At 35.9% G+C, this 23,025-nt stretch overlaps 5 protein-coding genes across 7 annotated transcripts in view; 4 read left to right on the top strand and 1 right to left on the bottom strand.

Moving 5' to 3' along the window:
• LOC145729727 (uncharacterized) overlaps positions 1-11,525 on the top strand; it is a 37,852-nt gene extending 26,327 nt beyond the window's left edge. For both annotated transcript variants that reach the window (XM_081980608.1, XM_081980607.1), the window contains 4 exons: positions 10,381-10,541; positions 10,591-10,720; positions 10,775-11,029; positions 11,304-11,525. In XM_081980608.1, the coding sequence (XP_081836734.1) occupies positions 10,381-10,541; positions 10,591-10,720; positions 10,775-10,861 (378 nt within the window). In that variant the 3' untranslated portion in view covers positions 10,862-11,029; positions 11,304-11,525. The remainder of the gene's footprint in view (positions 1-10,380; positions 10,542-10,590; positions 10,721-10,774; positions 11,030-11,303) is intronic.
• On the top strand, positions 4,589-7,409 carry LOC145729238 (kinesin-like protein subito). Its single transcript, XM_081979919.1, has 8 exons — positions 4,589-4,725; positions 5,692-5,863; positions 5,922-5,972; positions 6,030-6,277; positions 6,422-6,482; positions 6,654-6,681; positions 6,955-7,213; positions 7,280-7,409. Exons 3-8 carry the CDS (start codon positions 5,955-5,957, stop codon positions 7,407-7,409), a joined length of 744 nt encoding a protein of 247 aa, XP_081836045.1. The 5' UTR covers positions 4,589-4,725; positions 5,692-5,863; positions 5,922-5,954.
• Positions 11,526-16,961: 5,436 nt separating the features above from the next.
• LOC145729340 (uncharacterized) lies at positions 16,962-18,852 on the bottom strand. The gene is made up of 4 exons (XM_081980049.1): positions 18,636-18,852; positions 18,132-18,269; positions 17,948-18,057; positions 16,962-17,717 (listed from the first exon to the last, which is right to left on the bottom strand). The coding sequence occupies exons 1-4, from the start codon at positions 18,829-18,831 to the stop codon at positions 17,136-17,138; spliced, it is 1,026 nt and encodes a 341-aa protein (XP_081836175.1). The 5' UTR covers positions 18,832-18,852; the 3' UTR covers positions 16,962-17,135.
• Positions 18,853-18,890: 38 nt separating this feature from the next.
• Positions 18,891-19,691, top strand: LOC145729339 (uncharacterized). Of its 2 annotated transcripts, XM_081980047.1 has the most exons (3): positions 18,891-19,024; positions 19,076-19,146; positions 19,197-19,691. In XM_081980047.1, exons 1-3 carry the CDS (start codon positions 18,941-18,943, stop codon positions 19,273-19,275), a joined length of 234 nt encoding a protein of 77 aa, XP_081836173.1. In that variant the 5' UTR covers positions 18,891-18,940; the 3' UTR covers positions 19,276-19,691. The 2 variants fall into 2 exon arrangements, with proteins under 2 accessions (XP_081836173.1, XP_081836172.1); XM_081980046.1 differs by having other exon boundaries at positions 19,076-19,691.
• A 2,011-nt stretch (positions 19,692-21,702) lies between these two features.
• Positions 21,703-22,378, top strand: LOC145729338 (uncharacterized). The gene is made up of 2 exons (XM_081980045.1): positions 21,703-21,993; positions 22,076-22,378. The coding sequence occupies exons 1-2, from the start codon at positions 21,759-21,761 to the stop codon at positions 22,210-22,212; spliced, it is 372 nt and encodes a 123-aa protein (XP_081836171.1). The 5' UTR covers positions 21,703-21,758; the 3' UTR covers positions 22,213-22,378.
• Positions 22,379-23,025: the final 647 nt, after the last annotated feature.

Here is a 23,025-nt window from a genome sequence, read left to right on the forward strand (position 1 = left end):
GGTTTTAAGACCTTTAAAACATTGACCTAACATAAATACTTCAGCTGAATCGCTGCGACTAGATTGCGATTTAACAATGCGAAAGCTCTCGTAAAACTTGCCCATGTCAATTTCGAGCTTTTTTGTTTCATTTCCTTGCCACAACTTTACCAACACTGCAGCTCCGGAATTTGAAATGGTGCCCCAAACTTCGGCACGGCATAACAGAGATTTATTATTTTTTCCCGATTCAAGTCTCTGATCCCCGTGGAATTTGGAGCCATGTCAGATAACACCACGTCCGCTTTTTCCCCATTGAAAAACTCTAAAACCTTCTCGTGCGATTTCGGATCGGAGAAGTCTGTAGTACCAAAAATTGTCGCTCTCTGAAATAAAAAAAAAAACTTCTGGGTAAGAAGGTTTTTAGCAAAAAAACTGGTAAGTTTAAAAAACCGAGTCAAATCCCAGAATTCCAGGAGAGATGGAAAATTATCAGAAATTTTTTTTTGGAGAAAATGTCAATAAGCAAATTTAAGGAATTTTAAAAGAATGATATGAAGAAATGGCTAATAAATGCACATCAAAATCAACAATTCAGACAATGGAATTTGGACTATGCATTCCACAATATCTACTTTGAGGAGTAGAAATACTATTTTTCTAAAAAAGTGCTCCAAAACTTTGCCTGTCTGTTTAAGGGCAATTATTATTATATTAAAATAACAAAAATTTGTCAGTTTATTATTGTCACAAGCCGAGCAAAAAGCTCCTTATAATAACCAAGCAAAAAAAAACATACCTGCATAATTATTTCTACACTTTTCAATCTTCAGTTGGTTTAGTTGGTTTAAAATGTTTATATTTATTCTTAATAACCAACAATTCCCACCGCTTTATGATTTTTCATATTATGCCGTATTATTCGTATTATTCAGATTATTTACTATATTATTGGATTATGTCGTATTATCAAGATTAGTAAGATTATTGCATATTATTAATATTATTTGGTGAGTGACCCAAATATTATTGAAGTGTCACACCCCTCGGCTTTTTGGCTAGTTCAACGTAGGGATCCGAAAGTTGTCTGGTCAACCAGCTGTGCGAACTAGAGTTTTTGGTTTTGACTGATGGTTGAACTTTTTTACGCACGGTATGAGTGGAAGTAAAGGTTCTGCGTTGAAGACACCGCATAAAACTGGTATTTTTCATTCTATAAACGTAATTTTAAAAAGTGTTTTCCTTTCTGTGCCTTGTATTTTGTATTGTTTTGTTGTGTATGTGTACACTATTATGCAAATCAGCTGTTTAACGTCAAACGCATATTCTAAGAACAAGTACCAGTTTCTCCGCGTTTTTCAATTATCAAAATATATTTGAGTTCTTGTAAATGTTAAATAACTATAAAATAAATAGTGTATTTTTCTGGTATGTCCTTCCAAGGATGGTCGATCAGCTGTGAGCTGAGGCACGTTTTTATTTCCATCTGTTGTTACACCGGTTAACCTGATGGCACCAAAAGCGTTCGTAAATAATTTCCGATAGATATGATGGATTCTTTTTTGCGTTCGTATTTTCATCCGTTGAACTAACGTTCAACCAGTGATGTAAACCGGGCGCAACCGGACTTTGAAGTCGATGGAACGAAATGACATTTGTTGGTGGATTGAATTTGTAATTTATTGGTTATGTTATGTTTGGTTTTTATTTTGTTAATAAGAAAATTAAACTCGAAAAACATGCAAGCAAAGGTTGTTGTATCATTGGAGCATGAAGGAGTCGAAATACAGACTTTTCTTAGTCCAGAAGAAATTGCGATTTAAAATCATCTACCTAATGAGTACCTATAAACAACAAAACAACATTCTCTATGTATTCATCTATTTTATGGTGCTTCTCTCTAGATGCAATCAACAACAGCTCATCTAAAGAATAATCTGAATCTGAAATATCTGAATCGTTTCTTAGTGTTGCCATTACTGCAGCAAGGTGTTCCATTTTTTCTGTTAAACCTTTTCGCTTTTTTCTCAAACAAAACAAAACAATGTTTAGGTTTAGGCACGGGTTTAGTTAATTTAGGTTAAAAATACAAATTTTTGAGGTGATGGAAGATGGTGGTTTTCAAGGGCGTTTGTTATTTCAACGGTATTTTGATGCCATCACATCTATTGACAATCAATTGACAGATCATCAGAGTAGCACCGGACTTCCATCTGATTCACCACAGCATAAAATTATGTTGAAATTAAAAACGTCCCTCTGTATAGTGTGTAGTATAGCCCAGTTTATCACGTGAGCACTACTGGATTTCTTGATTCTGCTGTCACATGACTAGCAAACTTTTGACATTTGGCAATTCGTTTTAGACAGATGCCACTGTGTCCTTTTCCTTTTATCTTTTCCAATTTACGTTTTTGATTCGTTCGTTTTTGAGTTTTCAGTTTAACCGTTTAACGCACATTTAGTGGTTCCTTTCAAGAGCTCTGGTTCCTTTTAATAAAAGTGAAAGAGTCGTAATCATACGTTATATAAAATGAGTCATTTTCCACAAAGGGAGGCCTTCATATTTACATGTGCGAGATCCTAGCATTTCAAAATATAGAGTTGATTTGGAAAAAGTTCGCGAAAACCTACGTTTTTCGAGTATTTCCAGTATCGGTACTACTAATGATTCCTTTACATTTGCTGTTCCAGAAGAAGAGATAGAAGAGGTAAGGAAAATGATTATTATTGAACTCATTCTGAGTCTATGAAAACTTAGGTTGTACATTTTTATCTATTGTACCTACCTATTATTATATTATATTTTATCGGGGGTAATTGCACAAGTGCATAAAAATTACCGATAATTTTGCCTGAAAACTTGTTATCTCTTAACTGCATGAGTTTATTTTCATATTTTTTTGGCGAAAGAGCCCGACACCGAAGGTGGAGGGCTTTTTTAGAAAAAAATATGAAAATGACCGAATGCAGTTTGCAAAGATAACAAGTTTGAACGCAGAATTATCAGGTCATTTTTAAGGCACGAATGTAATTTTGGGGAATATTTCCCGAATAAAGAAAATGTTTTGGTTTTGCTGCAACTATAGATTGCTCAATGGAGCTCAATGAACAAGTTCCAAACCGTTCATTAATTTATTGTTGACATCGCGTTTGACATTGTTTGGTTATAAAAAGTCAAAAAACTGCGCAAAGACAACAATTAGTATACTAGCAATAGGCTCTACAACAATGCAGTCGTTATAGATACGTACAGTGCAATTATCGAAATGCAATTATCACTTTAGAATGCAATTATCGGGGGCAATACCACAAGAGCTCAGATTTAGCCGGATAATTTTTGTGCTTGTCTTAGAATACTTTCTTTTTGGTGTAACAGCACGAGACCTGTTCATCACGAGAGCGCAGCTCGAGTGATTTTGCTAAACAGGTCGAGTTTTGTACCATAAAGAAAGTATGAGAAGACAAGCGGAAAAATTATCCTGTTCAAAATCTGAGCTCGAATGGTATTTGATAAGACAATTCCATGAATATAATCAATAATATAATAAGACTGCGACTGCCTTGTACTAGCAGAAATACATTTTTCTGGTTCTTTTGATTTTCTGCAGTAGAACTCTAGCCGAAGCGAGCCATAACCAAAACAATATGAACAAACATCAAAATTGACAGTGCCAGCAAAAACCTCAAGGTGAGACATTGCAACAATAGAAGTGTAGTGAAAATCCGTGGAAACGATGAAATCAACAGCAAAATTTATCCGATTTTTTTATCCGCTAGCAAACTCTCTTCCTTCCTTATTAGCCGATAGCAAACCGTGTTTTGATGACGTATATATGGCATTTTTTGTACATGAGTGGAATTGTCGCTGTCATTCTGGTGAAAATGCACTGCTCATATGGAACATTTAACACATGAGGGAAATATTCGGGGGTAATTGCACGAGTGCATAAAAATTACCGATAATTTTGCATGAAAACTTGTTATCTCATAACTGCATGAGTTTATTTTCTTATTTTTTTGGCGAAAGAGCACGACACCGAAGGTGGAGGGATTGTTGTTATAGATGTAATTGTCCATTTTAACAAATCTAAAATATTACTAATTAAGCTTTTATTTTGATTTTATTAGCTTTAAATTTGCGATTACTTAATTATGTTAGTGATTGCTACTTTGTATCTTTGACGTGTGTAAACCATCTGGTGCTTAACATGAATAAAGTATTATTATTATTATTACTATAAGGATCCGTACTTTCACCTCTGAATAAATGTATTCTTAGGATAAGTTCTATAGAAATGACGGAATTGACCAATAGCAGCATCTGATTTTACGGTTTCCATAGATATTATCCTTAGAATAAAGTTATTCTGAACTGAAAGTACTGGGCCAAAGTCTAGTCCAAACTCTGGACTGTTTGGAGTTAAGAATATTTTTTTCTGGAGGCAGATTTTTCATAAACTTCAACCAAAATTCCATTCTTCTCATTTATATTTACCTGACATTTGCGAAAGCCAAAACAAGTTTCAGTAAACACACATTTTTTACTAAAACTAAACTGGATTTCTGTGACATTCTTTTAATAAAAAAAATGGTGTGTTTCCAATTCAGTTCACCTTGCCCTCGACCTTGCCATTGCAGTTTAGTTTGAAACTGGTAACATTCTTCTTATTAAATATTATTTTATCAAGTATGGATCTAACAAGAGATCTTACTGATGAGGTTTTTGAATCATCCTCTATTCTGGTAAGAAGCAGAAAATGTAATTGTTTAGGTCAAATGTTAATATAATTTTATAGCTTTTAAAAATCATTGTGTATGTTCAGGGGACGTCAGCCCCTTAGAAGCTAAGTAAGCAGTCATAACAAACTAAATAGGACTGCTTACATAACTTTTGCTGATGTCCAATGAAGGTACCCCTTGACTTTGATTTCTAAGTGTTTAGTTTTTAGTTTTTTGACTTCTCTTAACTCTAATTTACTTTTATTTATATGAAATTCTACATTTTGGCTGTTTTAAAATGTATTATTTAAATTATACAATAACTTATAATATACAGGGTGTTCAAAAAGCCTTGGACCGCCCTAATATTTTCAGAAACCATGCTTTCAATAACAAAGGTCCCTGTATAAAAGTTGTAGAGAATTTTTACATCTACAATTTAAAATTTATTGAAATTATTCAGAGTGCTTCATAAAGTAAGTCAGTATCAGATTTGTATTTTTGGCAGGATTTTATTTAACTAATAATCTTAGAGGCCTCTGACAATTTAAAACTGGTTTGGGAAGGTTTAAGACACTTGTAAAAGCCTGTGGCACTTTTTAGAAAGTTCTCAATAGCATTTAGAGGATTATGACGCTCTGGAACTTTTCATAAAGTTCTGTCTATCACTTAGACGTCTTTGGCACATTGAAAACTGTCTTAGAGGCCTCTGATAATTTAAAACCATTCTGCAAAGGTTCAAGACACTTGTAGAAGCTTCAGGCACTTTTTAGAAGGTTGTCATAGCATTTAGAGGTGTCTAGCACTTTTAAAATGACCCTAGAGGTTTTTGGTAGTTAAACTGTTTGTTATACTTGTTCTGCTTGAATCTTATAGGTAGCACAATTATAAAGGAATAACAAATAAACTATCCAACACCCTAGTATTAATGTATCATCTAAATAATTTACTATTTATTACCTCTAAACATAATAATTAACCTCTTTTCAGGATGAGGCAGTTGGAGTTTATTTAAGAATAAAAGGGGGCTGTCCACCCAATGCCCTGTACAAATATGAGGAAAACGTTCTCACTTGTGCCCTTCCCCAGTATCCCCAGGCAGGCCGCAATATGCGGGGCAATAGTAGGGTTCACAAGAAATATTCTTTCACGAAAATATTCGGTCCTGAAACTACACAATCTGAAATTTTTGATAACACTATCAAATCTAAAATTTTCAGTTTTGAAAGGGCATAACTGTACACTGATGGCGTATGGCGTTTCCGGGTCCGGTAATATTACATTTTTAATTTTAATAAGTGATTTATATTAAAATTTATAATATTAAGGAAAAACATAGGTATACGATGATGGGGACCGCGGATGATCCCGGAGTTATACCGCGGTCTCTGGACTATTTATTCAGAAGCTTAGCACCCCTTGTCAATCAAGAACCGATTGGCAAGCCACTGCCGGATGGCAAGTTAGATACGCTTACCAAATCTGCTAAACTGCATGAAATGAGAAGACTTCAACAAATATTACAGGAGGCACACATGCCACATGACGTAGAAGGAAAGTCATATCAAAATTTTGAGTAAGTTCTTTTTAGTATTTTATAAAGTTAAGTTGGAACCTGTCCAAGAATAGGTACAGTTTTAATGGGTAACTCCAAGTTTAGGGTTAACTTAACATGACAAAAGTGACCCTAAGTTAATTCCTGAATCACATTATTTTTCAGTGAAATGGAACGAAGATTGAGCGTTAATCCAGTCGCTCAACTTATGAGCTCAGTGGATGTGGTTGGTGTTTAGGTCGCATTTTCCGAAATCTACAACGAGATGACGACGATTTCTATACGCTCCTCTCGATGGCATTGGCACGACTACGATCTGCTCGTGCCAATGCCATCAAGAGGAACGCATAGAAATATTTTGAAACTGGCCGGTTTGCAAAGTGACACTTATATTAAGGGATTGACCTGGATATATGTGAGATCGGGTAAATATTAATAAAAATCAAACAAAAGTAGCGATGTATGACGTAGTTTCGTTGTTTTGTACCTCTATGGGATTAAATTTGATGCTGAACTGACACCCAAATGTCATAACTCTCAAAATTCTACTCATAAAGCTATAAAATACCTTTGGTACTGTTTATACTGATATTACTAGATTTTAGATCTGCACGTATGGGACCCTTGCCCATTGTATGCTTTGAACAACCTAAAAGAGCGTTATGTAACAATTTTAAACCGGTTAGCGAAATTTTTAGGGGCAGAAGCCTACCGAGTGATGCAGTACGGCCTGCAGAATCTCAGTTACGCTGGAACGTCAATAAACGAGCATTCCAGTCGATCTCATTCGATTTTTTCTGTGAAACTCGTCAGCGGATTCGACTCGAAAAAATGCAAAGTGTCTGTGCTTAATTTTGCCGATCTGGCCGGATCAGAAAGTCAAAAGAAAACTAATAACGTTGGAAGCAGACTGGTCGAGTCAAACAAGATTAATTCGTCCCTTATGGTATTGGGAAGGTAGGCAACTCTAGTAAATCGCACTCTGAATTGTAAATATATCTCAACGTTTTTTTTTTTGTGTAGGTGTATAAAGTGTGTCAGAAACAGGCAGCAGAATAAAGATTGCACCAAAGCACCATTTCGAGAGTCAAAGTTGACTTTTGCAAAAAGCTTTGCAAGGCAAAGAAGATATTTAAGATATTTCAATGATTGAGTTTTTTTTTTAAGTTTTTTGTGCTAAATAGTACAAGACTGGGACTCCATGTGATATTAGTAGAGTAGAATTCTATTTATCGACTATATTCTAGGTGTCGCACATTCTATGCACAAAGAGCTAGAAAGCCACAACAACGCGTGAATTTTGGCACCTCTTAAAGGTCTCGATTTTCGCCATGTTTTTACTTTCTAGTTGTTTGTGCATAGAATGTCCGACACCTAGAATATAGTCGATAAATAAAATTCTACTCTACTTATATCATACCGAGTCCCAGTGCTGAAAAGGTAACTTGCTTTTACCTTTCCTTGAATACTGATTTTTTTCCAAAGGGTGTAACAGATTAATGCAGCAATTTGAATTATTTTGTGGTATTTAATTGCACTTTATTGTCCGATATCAAAGGTACAATTGAGCTTAAATTACGGAGTATTACTTAAATAACATAGAGTTTTAGTACAAAGTAAAATAATAGAATAACAGATTCGATAGAGTCAACTTATTTTTCATTTAGACCGAAGCGTAAATCTGCAAGAAGCCAAATTTCCAGACAAAACAAAACAAACCGGCACACTCTCATGCGTTAGACTATTAAGGTCTTTAGATTAGCAACAGAACAGATGAAATGTATTTTCGCAAAATATTCTTAAACAAGTACTGTTGTACTCCCCAAAAATTATCACTTTGGTTTATTGACCTTTAGCTGTCAGGGCTATACTTCGAATTTTGATTACAAATCGAACTGGCAATATTTGACAGTTTTTAGGGCGTGGCAGTTTTAAAAAATGTCCCTTTGATAAATGACAGTCGACGTTACATTTCTACCATTAATCTAAAGCATAGACTAAATGATAAGTACAGACAACCAGCGCAATGTAATTAAAGTGGCACCCAAAAAGAAAGCCGTTTACGCTTCAAGGGCTTCCTAATGTATTTCGGCCGTTTCAGTTGTAGGTAAACTCTAAGAGATGGCGCTAATACAGCTCGTCATTGCAGACATAATTGCCAACTTTTGCAGTATTTCCTATAATCCGCTTTCTTTTGCTATCCCATCTGAACTGTTTAAGAAAGATTGATTTTTTCAAATAAATTTGAGTTAAATTACTCGTATTTTGAAAACTAAACAAGATAAGAATTTCTGGGTTGAGGTATCAATAATAGGTTCTATTTATTTTAAAACTCACAGGGCTCGTTTTTGACGTCAAAAACAGAATCCTGAAGGTCACGTGACCGTTTTTTTAGTTTTGAACTGACACAGTAAATCACGTATTTATTTGTAAAATTAAAATGTCATTTTTAACGTCACGTGACAGTTTTTATGGTTAAACAATTTTTTTTTAAATCGCGTGACTCTTTTTTTAACGTCAAAACAGATCCTGAAGGTTACGTTACTCTTTTAAGATTAAAAATGGAATTTATAATGTCACATGACAGTTTTAAATGTCACTTGAAGGATCACGTAATTGTTTTGTCAGTTTAAACTGATATTTTTAAGACACGTGACCCTTTTCACAGTGCAAATGCAACGTGACAATTTTCAATTATTTTAACGTCAAAACGAAATCCTAAAGGTCACGTGACTGACTTAGATGTCAGAATATTATTTGAGGAGTCACGTGACTCCTTATAATATGCAAATGATCACGTGACTCTTTTTTTATTAAAAGTATTATTTGAAATGTGACGTGATTCTTTTTGCAGTTTATAAAATCGCGAAATCCTTAAAGGTCACGTGACTGTAAATAGCTAAATAATGTTTAAAGTGTCACGTGAGCGTTTTTCAGTTTGAACTGAGATTTTTAAATTACATTGACTCCTTTTAATGTGCAAATGGTCACGTGACGATTTTCAATACTCAAATTTAATTTTTAGTCCACGTGACTCTTTTTTAACTTCAAAACGGCTCCTAGGGCCGTCCTAAGGTCACGTAAAAGACACACGTTACTTTGTTTATAATGCATTTTCAATTCAAAACGTGTTCACGTCTAACCGGAATCCTAAAGGTAACGTGACTGTTTTAGATGTTAAACATATTATTTGTAGAGTCACGTGACTCTTTTTACAGTTCATAAAGTCGCATGACGATTTTCAATAATCAAACTTATTTTTAAAGGTCACGGGTCTCTTTTTTTAATGCCAAAATGGAACCCTGATGATCATGTGACTGTAAATGACAAAACATTATTTGACGGGTCACATTTAATTTAAAGTTTTTTTTTTAGTTAAATTTAATTTTAAAGATTACGTGATCGTTTTTTAGTTTTGAACTCTAAATCACGTGACTCATTTTAAGGTACAAATGGTCACGTGATTATTTTAAGATTAAACATGGAATTCATAATGTATTAAGCATAAAATAACCCTTGATGAATATTAAAAATAAACTAATAAAAAATAACTAAACTAAAAATACGACAAAGTGAAACACAATAATTAAACAAAACACACACAAAATCTGTTATTTTTTGCCTAGAAAGTAAACAAAAAATGGGAGTATAAACTGATGTTTGATGATGATGTTTTCCAACAGTCAAAAGATCGGAATTGCTGCGTCTGGCTTACAAATTACGCGAATATGCGTTTAGTCTTACCATCTCACCCTGCTTACTTAAATTAATTTTCAGTTCCATTGACACATATACTTATCATTTAGTCTATGCCTAAAGCTATCTAGGCAATCAAAGACAATTTTCAAAATTCAAAAATTTTCCGAAAATCTATGGGGTACCCCCTGAGAAAAATGTCAGAAATTCAGTTTTTTATTTTTCAAGGTCAAACGGTGTGCTTTACAGAAAAATGTCATATTTAGTAAAAGTTGCCTCCCATCGGGGTGTATACGCAAAAATATCACACCCTCATCTCAAACGGTTTTCGAGATATTCATGAAAAATATCCCGACTTTAGCAACTTTTGCATTAAACTTGTCAACTGTAAAACGCGCTTCAAACTTACATTAAATGATATATTTCAGGTTAATATAAACCCTTCGCCGACAATGTTCGACGACACACAATTTGCTTTGCAATTCTCAACGCTTGCAAGGGAAGTTGTCGTAAGTACCGAACCTATTCCATCCAGCATTCCAGCGGACCAACCTTATGACATTTGCAAACCGATAACCGATGAAGAACGGTATAAAATAAACTGTACGATATTCGAATACGGAAACAAGTATTTTCAGGAAAGCGTCGTCGGACAACGACGAACTTATAAAAGAAAACAGCAAACTGAGAGACCAAGTTGCGTTGCTGACGTTAGAAGTATCCGAACTGACCGCAGATTTTCAAGAAGAGATTCTAAACATCCGTAGGGTGAGAGTTTTTTACTGCACATAAACCAGTAGGACAACAAAAATATGTTTTTAGCAATACGAGGATATGGTGCAGTTGAAAAATAAACGAATAAAAGATAGAGGAATTGTACAACAAGAAGGAACTGGAGGAATTAAATAAGAGAACTTGGGAACAACTAAGAAGAGCTTTCGAACAGCAGGGTGATGGCGATAACCTTATCGTTATCAGCGATAATGAACTGGCAGAAACATCACAAAACACAGAAAATTCAGTTAGATATACTGATAGTGACTGTGACACGAGCAATCAAGGACTATTTTTACACAGGTATGTAAGGTAAAATAGTTATTTACGAAAGAAAAGAAGATAATTTAAAAAGTCGTAAATAGCATACGTCAATGACGTCAAATTTGAATCTCCCTCAGTTGTAATAGAAAATGAATGACAATTATTACGTCACAGCCACTAGCTCTGGGACGAACTTTAATTAAATTAGACAAATAATCAATTGAGGCGTCTGTTTCTTTTTGCCATTTTTTTTTCGTTTATTATTTGACTTGGAACGTTTTCTTATGTTGTAATCATATACGTTTTCTTTTAGATCCGTTAATGAACTTTCAAGTGAAACGGAAAGTAACGTTTATGACCATGATGATCAATAAGCCATTGGAGTACAAACAACTACTTAATATAGTTATTATTTGATCACTACAGAAAAAACAATTAATTCTCTAGTGGCGTAGTACATACATGTAATATTCTTTTTTTAAATTACTTTTTGTACATACTTATGCTTGTTGAAATAATAATTAATTTGAATGTGTTTTTTGTGTTTCATTACTCTCTCTACCTTTTTCTCTGGTTTTTGTTTGAAGTCAAAAGGCAAATTATTTTTGAATGAACACTTTCAAGGTGTAAGTATTGGAAAATGCTACTAGATTATACTACTTAACGAGATAAGAGCTGCATTCGTTTTCACGTTTTTGACGTCACGATGACGTAATTTGGGAAAACCATAATTTGACCAACTGTCAAATTACGTCATTGTGAAGTCAAAAATGCTTTGCTCGCTCCATGGAGCGTGAAAACAAATGCGGCCAATAAAGAGCTAGTAAATCGGCTTATCCACCGCCCTCTATACTAGAAAGCCTAAAATGTCACTTTTAATAGCGGCGTTACGCATTCAGATCAGCATCAGTGAGAAATATGTTTTTTTTATTATTTTGTGTAGTTGATTGCAAGTTGAGAGTGAAAAATCAAAGAAAGGGTTATTCTTGATCCAGAGATGTATTGTTACGGTTTGGGCCTACTATGCTCGATACTTCTGAACGAGCACTCGATTCGGAATGAAACCGATGCGCCGCAATATCTGACCGGGCGCGTGTTAAAGTAGGCCACAGTTAGGAAGCGCCACACCTGGAAGAATCTTTGATATTCGAGGCAAATCGCGAAGCGTTTTGCGGTCATTCTAGAACGTGGTTTGCGAATATAAAAGAAGCGGTTTCAGACGGCGAGAGTAGTAATTTTTAGTAGCTGAGTTAATTATTGTACGGAGTGTTTTGAAGTGTTAATAAATTTATTAATTGTTTGTTTTTTTTGAAAATCGTAACAATTGGTGTCAGAAGTGGGATCAGACTTTAGTGCGACGTGAATTGGAACTAAACTTCGGGTTAAAGACTTGTTTGTTCAGAACCGGACTAGAGATTTTCGGAACAGTGGTGTGTTAAATTTATTTTATGCCAATAACAAGACGTCAAAGTGCAAACATGGAGGCCCAACTTGTAGCTATTATGGACATGCTTAAACAAAATAAAGAAGAACAAGAAAGGATTCGACAACAAGACAAAGAAGAAGACAGAGAGCGGCAAGAAAAGCGTAACCTAGAAATATTGAACCCATAGTCTCAAAAAGATGGAGTATGACGTTCAGGTAAAATTAAATGATGCTCGGGGGGACATTAATGATGTTCGGGAGGACATTAATAAAATTCAGAATAATGTCGAGATAAAGCCACGCGACTTAGAGCGGAAAATTGACAGCAGAGAAGTCAACTCTACAGTGATCACCGGAAACGGGCTCAACAAGATCAAGCCTCCCACATACGACGGTCAAACTTCATGGGCAACTTACCAACTCCAATTTGAGGCCGCTGCAAATGCAAATAGATGGAGTAACGAGGAAATGGCTGTAGCAATGGTGGTGGCATTACGAGGACCTGCATTGGAGCCGACGAAATCAGGACATTAGAACAAATCACCGGAACTCCTCTGTTAAAAGAAACATTACGTGTTATAATTGTGGACGTAAAGGACATTACCGCTGGAATTGCAGGCAGCAGTCTCGTTTACCGACCCCGCAGAACTGGCGTAACCAGGAGCAGGAAATGAAGAACCCGGAAGGACATTTACCGCGATATGTAGAAGATCGTCAAGCTTTTGATAAGTTAAGGTACCGGAAAGGACAAATTCACAATGGTTGGAGGATTGGTCAAATCACGAAGGTGACAGATAAAGATGCTACAAAAAGAATGAAGAGCAGCGTTTCTAAGGAAGACATAATAAAAGGGCAGCGCTCAGACTCTGATTTGAAAGTAATCAGAAGATGGTTGGAGAAGGATTTGAAACCGGATTGGCAACAGATTTCCAGATATGGACCAACAGTAAGGGGGTACTGGTTGCAGTGGAATTCGCTTCGACTGCGAGATGACTTAATTACTCGCAAATGGGAAAGTCCAGACGGAAAACGGTTTGCTTACCAATAAATAGTGCCCAATTCCTGCAAAGAGAATGAGCTGCGAGAACTACATGACAGTCGCGGAGGAGGACACTTTGGAGTAAACCAGACTTTGGCTAGAATAAGAGATCGATTTTATTGGATTAACTTCAGAAAGGACGTTGAGGAATGGTGTAAACGGTGTGACCAGTGCTCGTTACAGAAGGGATCCAGCATAATTCGGGAACTTGAGAGAGAGAAGATGAAACCAAACAACAAATGGAGATGACACTGGACCACAGACCAACTGGTGGCAATTATAAGGAAGGTGATGCTGTGTGGATGTTTCAACCCAGGAGGAGCAAAGGATTAAGTCAAAGATGGCAACGACACTGGGAGGGACCTTACAATGTGGTAAAAAGGTTAAACGACGTCGTGTACAGAGTCCAACGCAGCCCCAAAGGCAAGATGAAAATTGTCCATCTGGACAGACTCAAGAAATACCAGGGATTAGATGAAGCGGATCGGGACGATCAGCTTTAAGAGGGGGGCAGTGTTACGGTTTGGGCCTACTATACTCGATATTTCTGAACGAGCACTCGATTCGGGATGAAACCGATGCGCCGCAATATCTGGCCGGGCGCGTGTTAAAGTAAGCCACAGTTAGGAAGCGCCACACCTGGAAGAATCTTTGATATTCGAGGCAAATCGCGAAGCGTTTTGCGGTCATTCTAGAACGTGGTTTGCGAATATAAAAGAAGCGGTCTCAGACGGCAAGAGTAGTGAATTTGGGAACGCGGTAAAGTTCAAATAGTGGAATAATTGTGGAATTGTAGTACTGTTTTTAGTAGCTGAGTTAATTATTGTACGGAGTGTTATGAAGTTTTAATACATTTATTAATTGTTGAGTTAAACTGACTTTGTGTAAACCCATGGAAAAATCGTAACAGTATATATAGAGCTTTTTATACATAATCAAGTCCAGTCTAAACAAGTTGGTTAGAACATTTCTCCTGTAAAGTAAAACACGCAGCAAACTAGTATAAACAATATTAAATCCTTGAAACTAGGTAAGCAAAACTGGTAAATGGTCCTTATGTACCAAGAACATTGATTCAAAACTACTGGCGTTTCAAGTTAAGATCGCAGCGCCAGTTAAACTAAAACTTTCAGAACTCTTTTCAAAACTGATCACCAGAGGAAGTATCTATCTCTTACCTTGAAACGCCAATAGCATCTGCTCTCACAATGAAGGGTGCTTTAAAATGTAACTCACGTATAGTAGAAGGCAATATATCGGCCGATGCACGTCATTGACGTTTAACGCGCCTCGTTGCCAGATGTTTAGTTTTTTCATTGAAACACGAACTTTACATAAATATTGTTTTTATTTACTTCTTATATAGAAGTTGACGCAGTTTTTTAACCGAGAATTTTGAATAACAATATTAGTCAATTTTGAGTTTTTTTTTGTCTCTCTCTGTAAGCAGTTTTTAGTCAAGTCATCAACAACAAAAACAGGAAACGGTCAACTAGCAATCTGGCAACAACGCACACAACTCGTTAAACGTCGAGATCGAGAAGGTCACGTTTGTGTCAGAATTGCGTTCAGTTAATAAGCGCGTGTTAGAAAGAGAGCGCTACAGGTCGCAACTAATCGCTAAGCAATACGAATGCATTTTTAAAACGTCAAACTCACTGATGACGTGCATCGCTCCCATTAGTGCCCTGGACCATACCTGTGCATGTAACAAGTACCTAATAACTTAAATTGTACTAGAAAGCACTTGTACCTACCAGTGAGTATAGTGATGGAGTAAAATCATTGCACTTCAAAGTGTTCAACCACTGTTGAGTTCGATCCGGTTTTTGTAAAGTGAAAAACTGACACGGTTGGGCTTTTTCCTGAATTGCTGTTACAATGTGGCTTGAAAACCTTATGAACAGGCAGCAAACAAAAATAACTTTTGCAAATCTTGATTTTAAACCGTAAAAATTCATGTAATCCATAAAAAACTTAATTTCCACAATACAAACAAACGCAAACTGTCACCACTATTACCATACTATTACCTCCATATTGGAATTTTTGACAATCACCTTCTAGGCTTTCTAGTATAGTAGGCGGTGGCTTATCCCACTGAACATGAAACTGTGTTTCAATACATATAAATCGGAAAGCTTATGGCGTTTTCGATTGGCATGTTTAGTGCAAAACCAGTGTATTGCCATACTGTTTCAATAACATTTGATAGAGCAGGATACAGATACATTAGTTTTGCACTAAACTTGCCAATCGAAAACGTCGTTAGTCTGAAATGTCGAAATTAATAGTTTATTTACAAAAAAAAATTGTTTTTGGCAACATGGCATCAGTGTGTTTTTAAGGTTAGCAAAGGATAGACACATATTAATTGACAATTGATAGTGCTTCAGTTGTTTAACGATTTGACATATGACAAGACTCACAAGAGTGAGGTTACGCTGTTAAAAAGCAAAAGATGAACAACTTTCGGAAAAATTAAATCAGTGTCGTTATTTTTTACTTAAATTGTGCAGGCTGGTATTGTGATTCTGGACTGTGCGTGTTATTTTCTTGATGGTAAAACTGCAAAGTAAGGTAAGCAGCAACGTTCTGTATGTCACACAGAAACAGCGGCTGTTCGTCCTGCCCTCACTGTATTGTTAAGAGTTAAGAGAAAATATCAAAAACACAAATACAACTCACACAAAATAATAACTAAATCGATAAATTTAAATTGGAATGGAAAAAAATCGGAGAAACTGCCAACAAACGCCAAAAAACCAAAATTATTGAAATGGAGCAGCGTTCAGCGCGAACGCTGAATTTACCCGAATGGTTAATGGCCGCATTCACGCTCCATGGAGCGAGCAGAGCTTTTTTGACGTCACACTGACGTAATTTGACAGTTGGTCAAACTATGGTTTTGCTAAATTACGTCATCGTGACGTCAAAAAAGCTCTGCTCGCTCCATGGAGCCTGAAAACGAATGTGGCCATTGACGTCAAAATTTGAATCTTTTTATTTAATTTTTGATTTTTGTAATGCAAACTTAATATTTTTAGAAATAAAAAATACGTATTTCATATTTTTTGCGTTCGAAATATGAAATAAACAAAAAATGTGGGATGAGTCCATTCTACGCAAGAGTGCGATGAAGTACGTACTTAGTAAAGCTTTTAAATCTAAAACACTTTCAGGATATTTTGAACACTTAGGCACTTTTAATATTAATTTAGTGGCCTAAAAAGACGTTTAAGACATCTAGAACACTTCATAGACATCTACGATATCGGATGTTCACTCAGGAAGCCCCTACTACCCTTAAGACACTTTCTAAGCATCTGGAACACTTTTAAGACACCGTGAACACCATATAGACGACTTTACTACAAGTTTCAGTGCACTAAGTGTAGTAAAGGTGGGAAACGAGCGTTTGGTCTAATATAATCTTATGGAAAAAAAATTTTGAGAGCGGCGTATTAAATTTTTGTTATATTCTTCAGGAGTCCTTTAAAAATTTGATTAAAATAGGCCATGCACTAGAAACAAAATCACAGTCTGAACTAAAATGTCGATGCAGTTTAGTTTATTAATTAGAATGTGCATCTTATCGCCAGTTCCTTCACATTCTAATCAAAATTAATTTGAGTTTCTGCTCAAATCACTATAACAAATTTGCGTTTATATTTTGTAATACTAATAATGAATTGGAGTTACGCATTCGCAATTAGAATCACAGTCTAAACCTTCATTTGCCTCTGGTTCTCTAAGATAGAACACCGGTACAGCTTTATTCGCTGACTTGTATTCTTCAGAATGTATGATTTGAAACATGTCGATGGTCTGCTCAACCTGTTTTTTATGCTTATGCTTCTCCAGAGCAGTCAAATATCGCTTTTCAAAGTCCGTATACTTTTTATACCATAGATATTCTTCGTTGGTTAAAGATCCTTCGCCATTAGCCTTCACTTTGTTAATAACATCTCCGTAAGCGTTGCAGTAATCAACGTAATCTTGGTACCACTCGGAGCTGACCATATCTCTTAAAGGCGTTTTCTTGCTTTTCGCAAATGTTTCTCGTTCTTGTTCGCGTAAGTCACTGTACTTAAGTCCGGACTGGGATTTGTTCGATTTTTTCGAGCTGCTCACGCTCACTTTACTGTCATTTTTCGCCAAAGTGGATTTGCGTTTCGATCGTTTTTTTCCTTGGTCTTTACCTATATTGCGGTAGAAAGGGTGTTCTTGGATCAACAAACTGTCGTTTTTCTGTGCAAACCCTGCAACATGTTTGTGATGAATGCGTGAAGTGTAACATGTAGAGTGCGGAAAATGTAATTGTCATTTTGATATAACAGGTGTGGTAAGAAGTATTTTTACGAACGAGTGGGACTGTAATTCTAGAAAACCTAAACATTTATATTGAAAATCACTAAATTGATGACAACCCTTAAATATTAATTTCTGAACATATTTTCCTCATTTTGATATATTAGTGTAAGTTAATTATCATGCCAAACTTTCCCGTTAGGATCGATAAGGATGATTTCGCCGGTGGGTTTGTTGTCAGCGAAGTTGCTTATTAAGGAGACCGACTCGTTTATTTTGTAAACTCCCGGACCTGAATAAAACTAACGGAAACAGAACAAAACTATTACAACTTTGTGTCGATAACCTCCCAGACTATACACCGACCAGAGTATTTGTTGTGCAATAACGTTCCCGTGTAAGTTGCCCCGTCCGCGTAGGAAATGAAAACATCTTGATTGTCCACCAGTTTGTCTCCGTCCCATTCTCCATCGTAAATTTGGCCATCTTTAGTAGTGTATTTACCTATAATCAATTCTTTAAGTTGAGAAAGCTCTTATTAGGTTTGTTTAATTTGGGGAGAGAATTCCTGAATAATGTACAGCCTTATTGGCCTTAAAGTCAGGAAAAGTGATAGTCACCTGAGCATTCTCGATATTCAACCAATGAAAGCTAATGATTGACATAATTTCAAATCTTGAAATGCAAGAATATAATGGACCAAACTCGAAATATGGGATAAAACACACGTGTGCAGCATTTGCCTATATCACAGCACAATGGATAGTTTATGATTAGTGCATAAACTACGAACAGTAATGATTTACGTAAATACTGCATACGTGGACTTACCATTTGCCACATTTTTGTAAAAACTTTATTCCAACTTACCATTTCCTTGTCGCCAAACCAATCCACTAATATGCGCACAAAACTCCCCTTCGTATTTGTCACCATTTGGAAACTCAAAGCTGGATGAACCGATATGAAAACTTGGATCTTGCCTTGCCAGTTCCATGTAGTCAGCTTTTGGTACATCTTCTTTCTTCGAAGATTTTCCTGAGCTTTTCCCACCTTTTTTCGGCATTATTTTTTGTCAAACTGAACGTTCAAAGTGATTTTACAGATTGACAGCTCTGCATTATGTGCTAAAATATCAAAATTTCTGCGTCCTTCCTAAAGAAGATCATGAAGTTATGACTAGACTGATAAGCAAAATTAAGTGTTGGATAAGCCACTCTACCATCTTTAGCTGCTTTAGTTGTACCAAATCAGTGAAAGTAAGTTTTAGTCTATTCAACAGTTTTGGTTTGCTATGCTTACATTTGTAGGACCTACCCTTAGATGAAGACAACATGGCAATAAACAAGATTTTACCTGAAAGCGTAGTGGAAGAACGAGAGTATAACGATCGACTGAGAAATGCTTTGATCTGTTTTATCGATATTTTAGAACAACTTTCCATGACTTGCAATCAAAACTTGACCTCACCACTGGAAAAATTCAACTATTCAAACAACAGTCTCATTGAACACAAAAAAAAACCAAAGAGTGGTCATTAGATAAAGCTATTCAGTCCAATTCAAGCTTATCCACTTCCAAGTTTGTCCAAACTCAGATTTACGTGGATAATCGAGGTATACAACTGCAACTTTTGAGGCAAATCAGAACCTTAAAGCAGGACGTAGTCATCCTCAGGGAGTTGATATTCCATTTTGACTGTTACCAGCCTCTTGCACATTCTATAATTTACGACAAAAGGGCAGAGATTGGTTACAAGCTCATCGAAGCCAATAAAGCACGAGCAAGAAACTTTGTTAGGTTTTATAAATTACGGAAAAGTAAACGGAAGAAAAATTTATTGGGTGGCAGTAGTGGACAGTTGGTTTCGATCGATGTAACAGAACTAGTTTTGAAATGTCGCACTAAAACCTCTTTTCTGCTTGATTTGTGATGGGTTCATTTTGTCCTCACCTAAGAGTGAATGTCTTATTAGGGATCTTCTGCACTTAAAAAAAGTATGGTACAGTTATAGACACTGAACTCGGACTAAACGACTGTTGCAGTTATTGTTAACTTTATTGTACAGAGTGACCATATTGTCTGTTAGAAAACACTATGAAAGATACAGGGTTAAGCTAGATTCATAGTTCTAATTCCGTAAGAAGTAAGCGGCATGCAGCAAGCAGTAGTAGAGCTCGAATCAGATGAGAAAAGGCCACCGCATCATCAATGACGCAGTTTTTAAAACTATTTCTTTCTCCTTCTACAGTTGCCGTCGCATTAGATATAATCAGAGGCGTCCTATTAAAATATTCCCGAAAATATATTGTTAAGCGGTCAAAAAGCCACTTGGCAACGTAGTACGGTTTTTACTTGGACACAATTAAAACAGATGCGGCAGCGGCCAGGGACATTTGGACCTTTTTATATGCTTTTACTAGCAGGCACTCTAAACGGTGTTGCCAAGTTTAAAAAAATGTAGTGGCGGACAGGGAGACTTAGGGGGTTAGGTTAGGTTCCGTTTTAGTCTGGTGTTTTGGTTGTATTGTTGATGGTCGCAGTTGAAGTTCACATAGTGTTATGAATAAAAAACGTTATTTTGTCAAAATGTCTTTCAAAAGGTTGGAAAGAAAGGTGTTATCATATACAGCCAAGGCCGTGAAATCGTCAGTAACGTCTTACAATTTATGAAGAAAGAAGCAGAAGGAGTTTCCATTCCTTTAAAAAACTTGTTGTCTTTTATTTTCTTTATTAAAAACGACGAAAATGTTTCATTTTACTGATAAAATAATAGCACGCCACTGACTGGCTGCAACAACTTGGAAAGTAACGAGAGCAGCAATATTTAAAGCGAGACGTACAGAGATCGTGACATCATCGTTTGATGACGCCTGTGGCCTTTTCTTAGCTGATTCGAGCTCTAGTAAGAAGTATCCTTCCGCAAATGTTTCAATTCATAGTTCGACGCTTTGACGTCAGTAAACTGACAGACCACAGATTATTTGACAGTTTATTTCTCTGTTTACAATATAAATTTGGTTAGAATTTTTTTATTTCTATTCTATTCATTGAATGTTTGCTGAATTTTACGGAAAATTAATTTTGTCGATGATTATTCTTTCATAGTAGCTGCAAGTAATCCAAGTGAAAACAAGAAAAATAAACCAGAAAAGATCGAATACTTGACAAATGACAATTCGAAAACCCACGAATGGGTGAAACAGGCAGCCGACGATGCACGAAGCAAGGTAAGAAATGAAAATGATTTATTTCTTGGTGCTTACTGCTTGCGGATCATACGGCTTGCGCTTATTTGTCAAACTATGAATGAAAGTGCTACAAGTATATTGTTTATTTTTAATTCGGTTTACTGCTTACTTCTTACTTCTTGCGGATTTCAAACTATGAATTCAGCTTAAGCCACCCAAATCGTTAATTAGAGTTTTATTACGATCAAACGTTCATAGAAATTTTGGAAACATGTTCATCCTTCTGTCACGGTTTAGCAGGAAGTATGGTCCATTTTTTTTCCCGTGGCGGTTACGTCAAATCATTTGCTTTTCTTGTCTGTTTCATGTATTCCGGGCGCGATGGAATTTTGACGTCAAGTCACGTCGGGATTGAATCGGACCCGGTGTTTACTCCAAACGCCGCGAGTGGCGGCGGCGCTGTAATTAATTATCGACCGCCATTGATTTGAAAAATTGGACAATGGACAAAGCTAACAGCTAACCTTATTTTTATTTAATGTGAATTTTCCGATGATCATTTCGATTTACTTGCGATACTTGCTACGTTTGTGATACTGTGTTGTGTTTTTTGGTAGATTCGTCTTTCGAAAATGCCGTTTCCATATACTGAGCGCGAGCAAACGCTCATTTTTAATTTAATTCATTATTTTCAGCAAGAAAAGTTGGCGGGAAAACCACTCGTGCCTTTAAATTCTGTTTTAAACGTAAGTAAAACAACTAAAAATGTGTATTAAATAGGCCGTTTATAATTTATTCTTTAATGCTTATATTGCTTATTATGCATCAGAGAGTTTCGGACGCTTTAAAAGTTCCTTTACGCACCGTCGAACGTTTAAGTTCTAAAGGAGTCGCAAACAATGTCGACTTTCAGAGCCACGAAACTTCTGAGTCTAAAATGGAAGCTGCGGAGTCTACAACTAAAAAGAGGAAAAACACAATGATTCAAATTCATCAGAATGTGGTCAGAAACCGAATTTATGCTATGTATTCAGCAGGTATAAACAAAAAGCGTATTATAGACATAACACATAACATTTCATCTTTGCTCAGTGGTTACACATAAAAGTATTGTTGTAGGTGAATGTGTCACGGTATCCTCACTGCAGCACCAACTCCAAAGCATAGATGGGATTACAGTATCACCCAGCACAGTTTACAACATTCTAAAAAAACTAAAGTTTGTTTACAGAGTTGAAATGCAGTATTTCGAATAGAAAATACTTTATAGAACAGCCCGTTATTGCTCATGGAAGACTAGAGTTTCTGCGTGAATACAGCAAAAACAAAACTTCCCCAATTTCACCCAAGCCACTTGTCCTCGACGAAACTTGGATATTTAGTAAAGGTGCTTTTAGAAGAAGCTGGCAAGATGATTCGCTCAATACTGTAAGAAAAAAGTCTGGTGAAGGTTCTAGCTAGCTACTAACTTAATACTTGGTTGAGAAGATATATAACACAATATAAAAAACTTAATTTTACACTGCTTTTGTTGTTCAAGATGGTTGCACTTCCGTTTATACCGGAAGTCGATTACAACTTTCTTATTTTAAATAGAACACCCTATATATTATTACATATTTGGATTCCTCACAAAATTCTGACCAACTTTTGTGTACAATGCCGTATGCCTATCTCTAGCCGTTTTCGAAATATTTGAGGTTTTTCCAAAAAAGTGACAGTTGCAACGCTCAACATATTTTTGTACTCTGGTAAAACCGTATTTCATTTGCAATGAAACTTTGGGTTATTGTAAATAAAGGATCGTTTTATTAAACTGAGGGTGCGTAATGAGGCATTTTTATACAGGGTCGTCAAAAAAAAATCATAAACTTGCCACTAAAAAAAATGAAAAATCTCAAGTTTTTTAAATAGAAACCCACATTTTTTATGACTGAATCATTTTGAGCATTAAAAATTACTATAAGTTTCAATTTACTTGCCTATACCTAAATCCAACCCATTTCGTTTTATTTGAGAATAAACATTTTTTTATTAGGCTCCATGGTTGGGATTAGCTGGTACTCTAG

This window comes from Ips typographus, linkage group LG5 (assembly GCF_016097725.1).
Source record: "Ips typographus isolate SLU linkage group LG5, UJ_Ityp_2.0, whole genome shotgun sequence".
Taxonomy (NCBI): domain Eukaryota; kingdom Metazoa; phylum Arthropoda; class Insecta; order Coleoptera; family Curculionidae; genus Ips; species Ips typographus.

Bases quoted from the DNA above. Each gene is read 5' to 3' on its own strand.
- LOC145729238 (XM_081979919.1), top strand. The intron at 6,278-6,421 runs GTAAGTTCTTTT...ATTATTTTTCAG, and splicing joins AAGTCATATCAAAATTTTGA to TGAAATGGAACGAAGATTGA. The intron at 6,682-6,954 runs GTAAATATTAAT...CGAAATTTTTAG, and splicing joins CTGGATATATGTGAGATCGG to GGGCAGAAGCCTACCGAGTG.
- LOC145729340 (XM_081980049.1), bottom strand. From the start codon at position 18,831: ATGCCGAAAAAAGGTGGGAAAAGCTCAGGAAAATCTTCGAAGAAAGAA. The intron at 18,270-18,635 runs GTAAGTTGGAAT...AATTGATTATAG, and splicing joins GGTTTGGCGACAAGGAAATG to GTAAATACACTACTAAAGAT. The intron at 18,058-18,131 runs GTCGGTGTATAG...AGTTTTATTCAG, and splicing joins ATTGCACAACAAATACTCTG to GTCCGGGAGTTTACAAAATA.
- LOC145729339 (XM_081980046.1), top strand. From the start codon at position 18,941: ATGACTAGACTGATAAGCAAAATTAAGTGTTGGATAAGCCACTCTACC. The intron at 19,025-19,075 runs GTAAGTTTTAGT...TTACATTTGTAG, and splicing joins GTTGTACCAAATCAGTGAAA to GACCTACCCTTAGATGAAGA.
- LOC145729338 (XM_081980045.1), top strand. From the start codon at position 21,759: ATGCTTATATTGCTTATTATGCATCAGAGAGTTTCGGACGCTTTAAAA. The intron at 21,994-22,075 runs GTATAAACAAAA...GTATTGTTGTAG, and splicing joins TTATGCTATGTATTCAGCAG to GTGAATGTGTCACGGTATCC.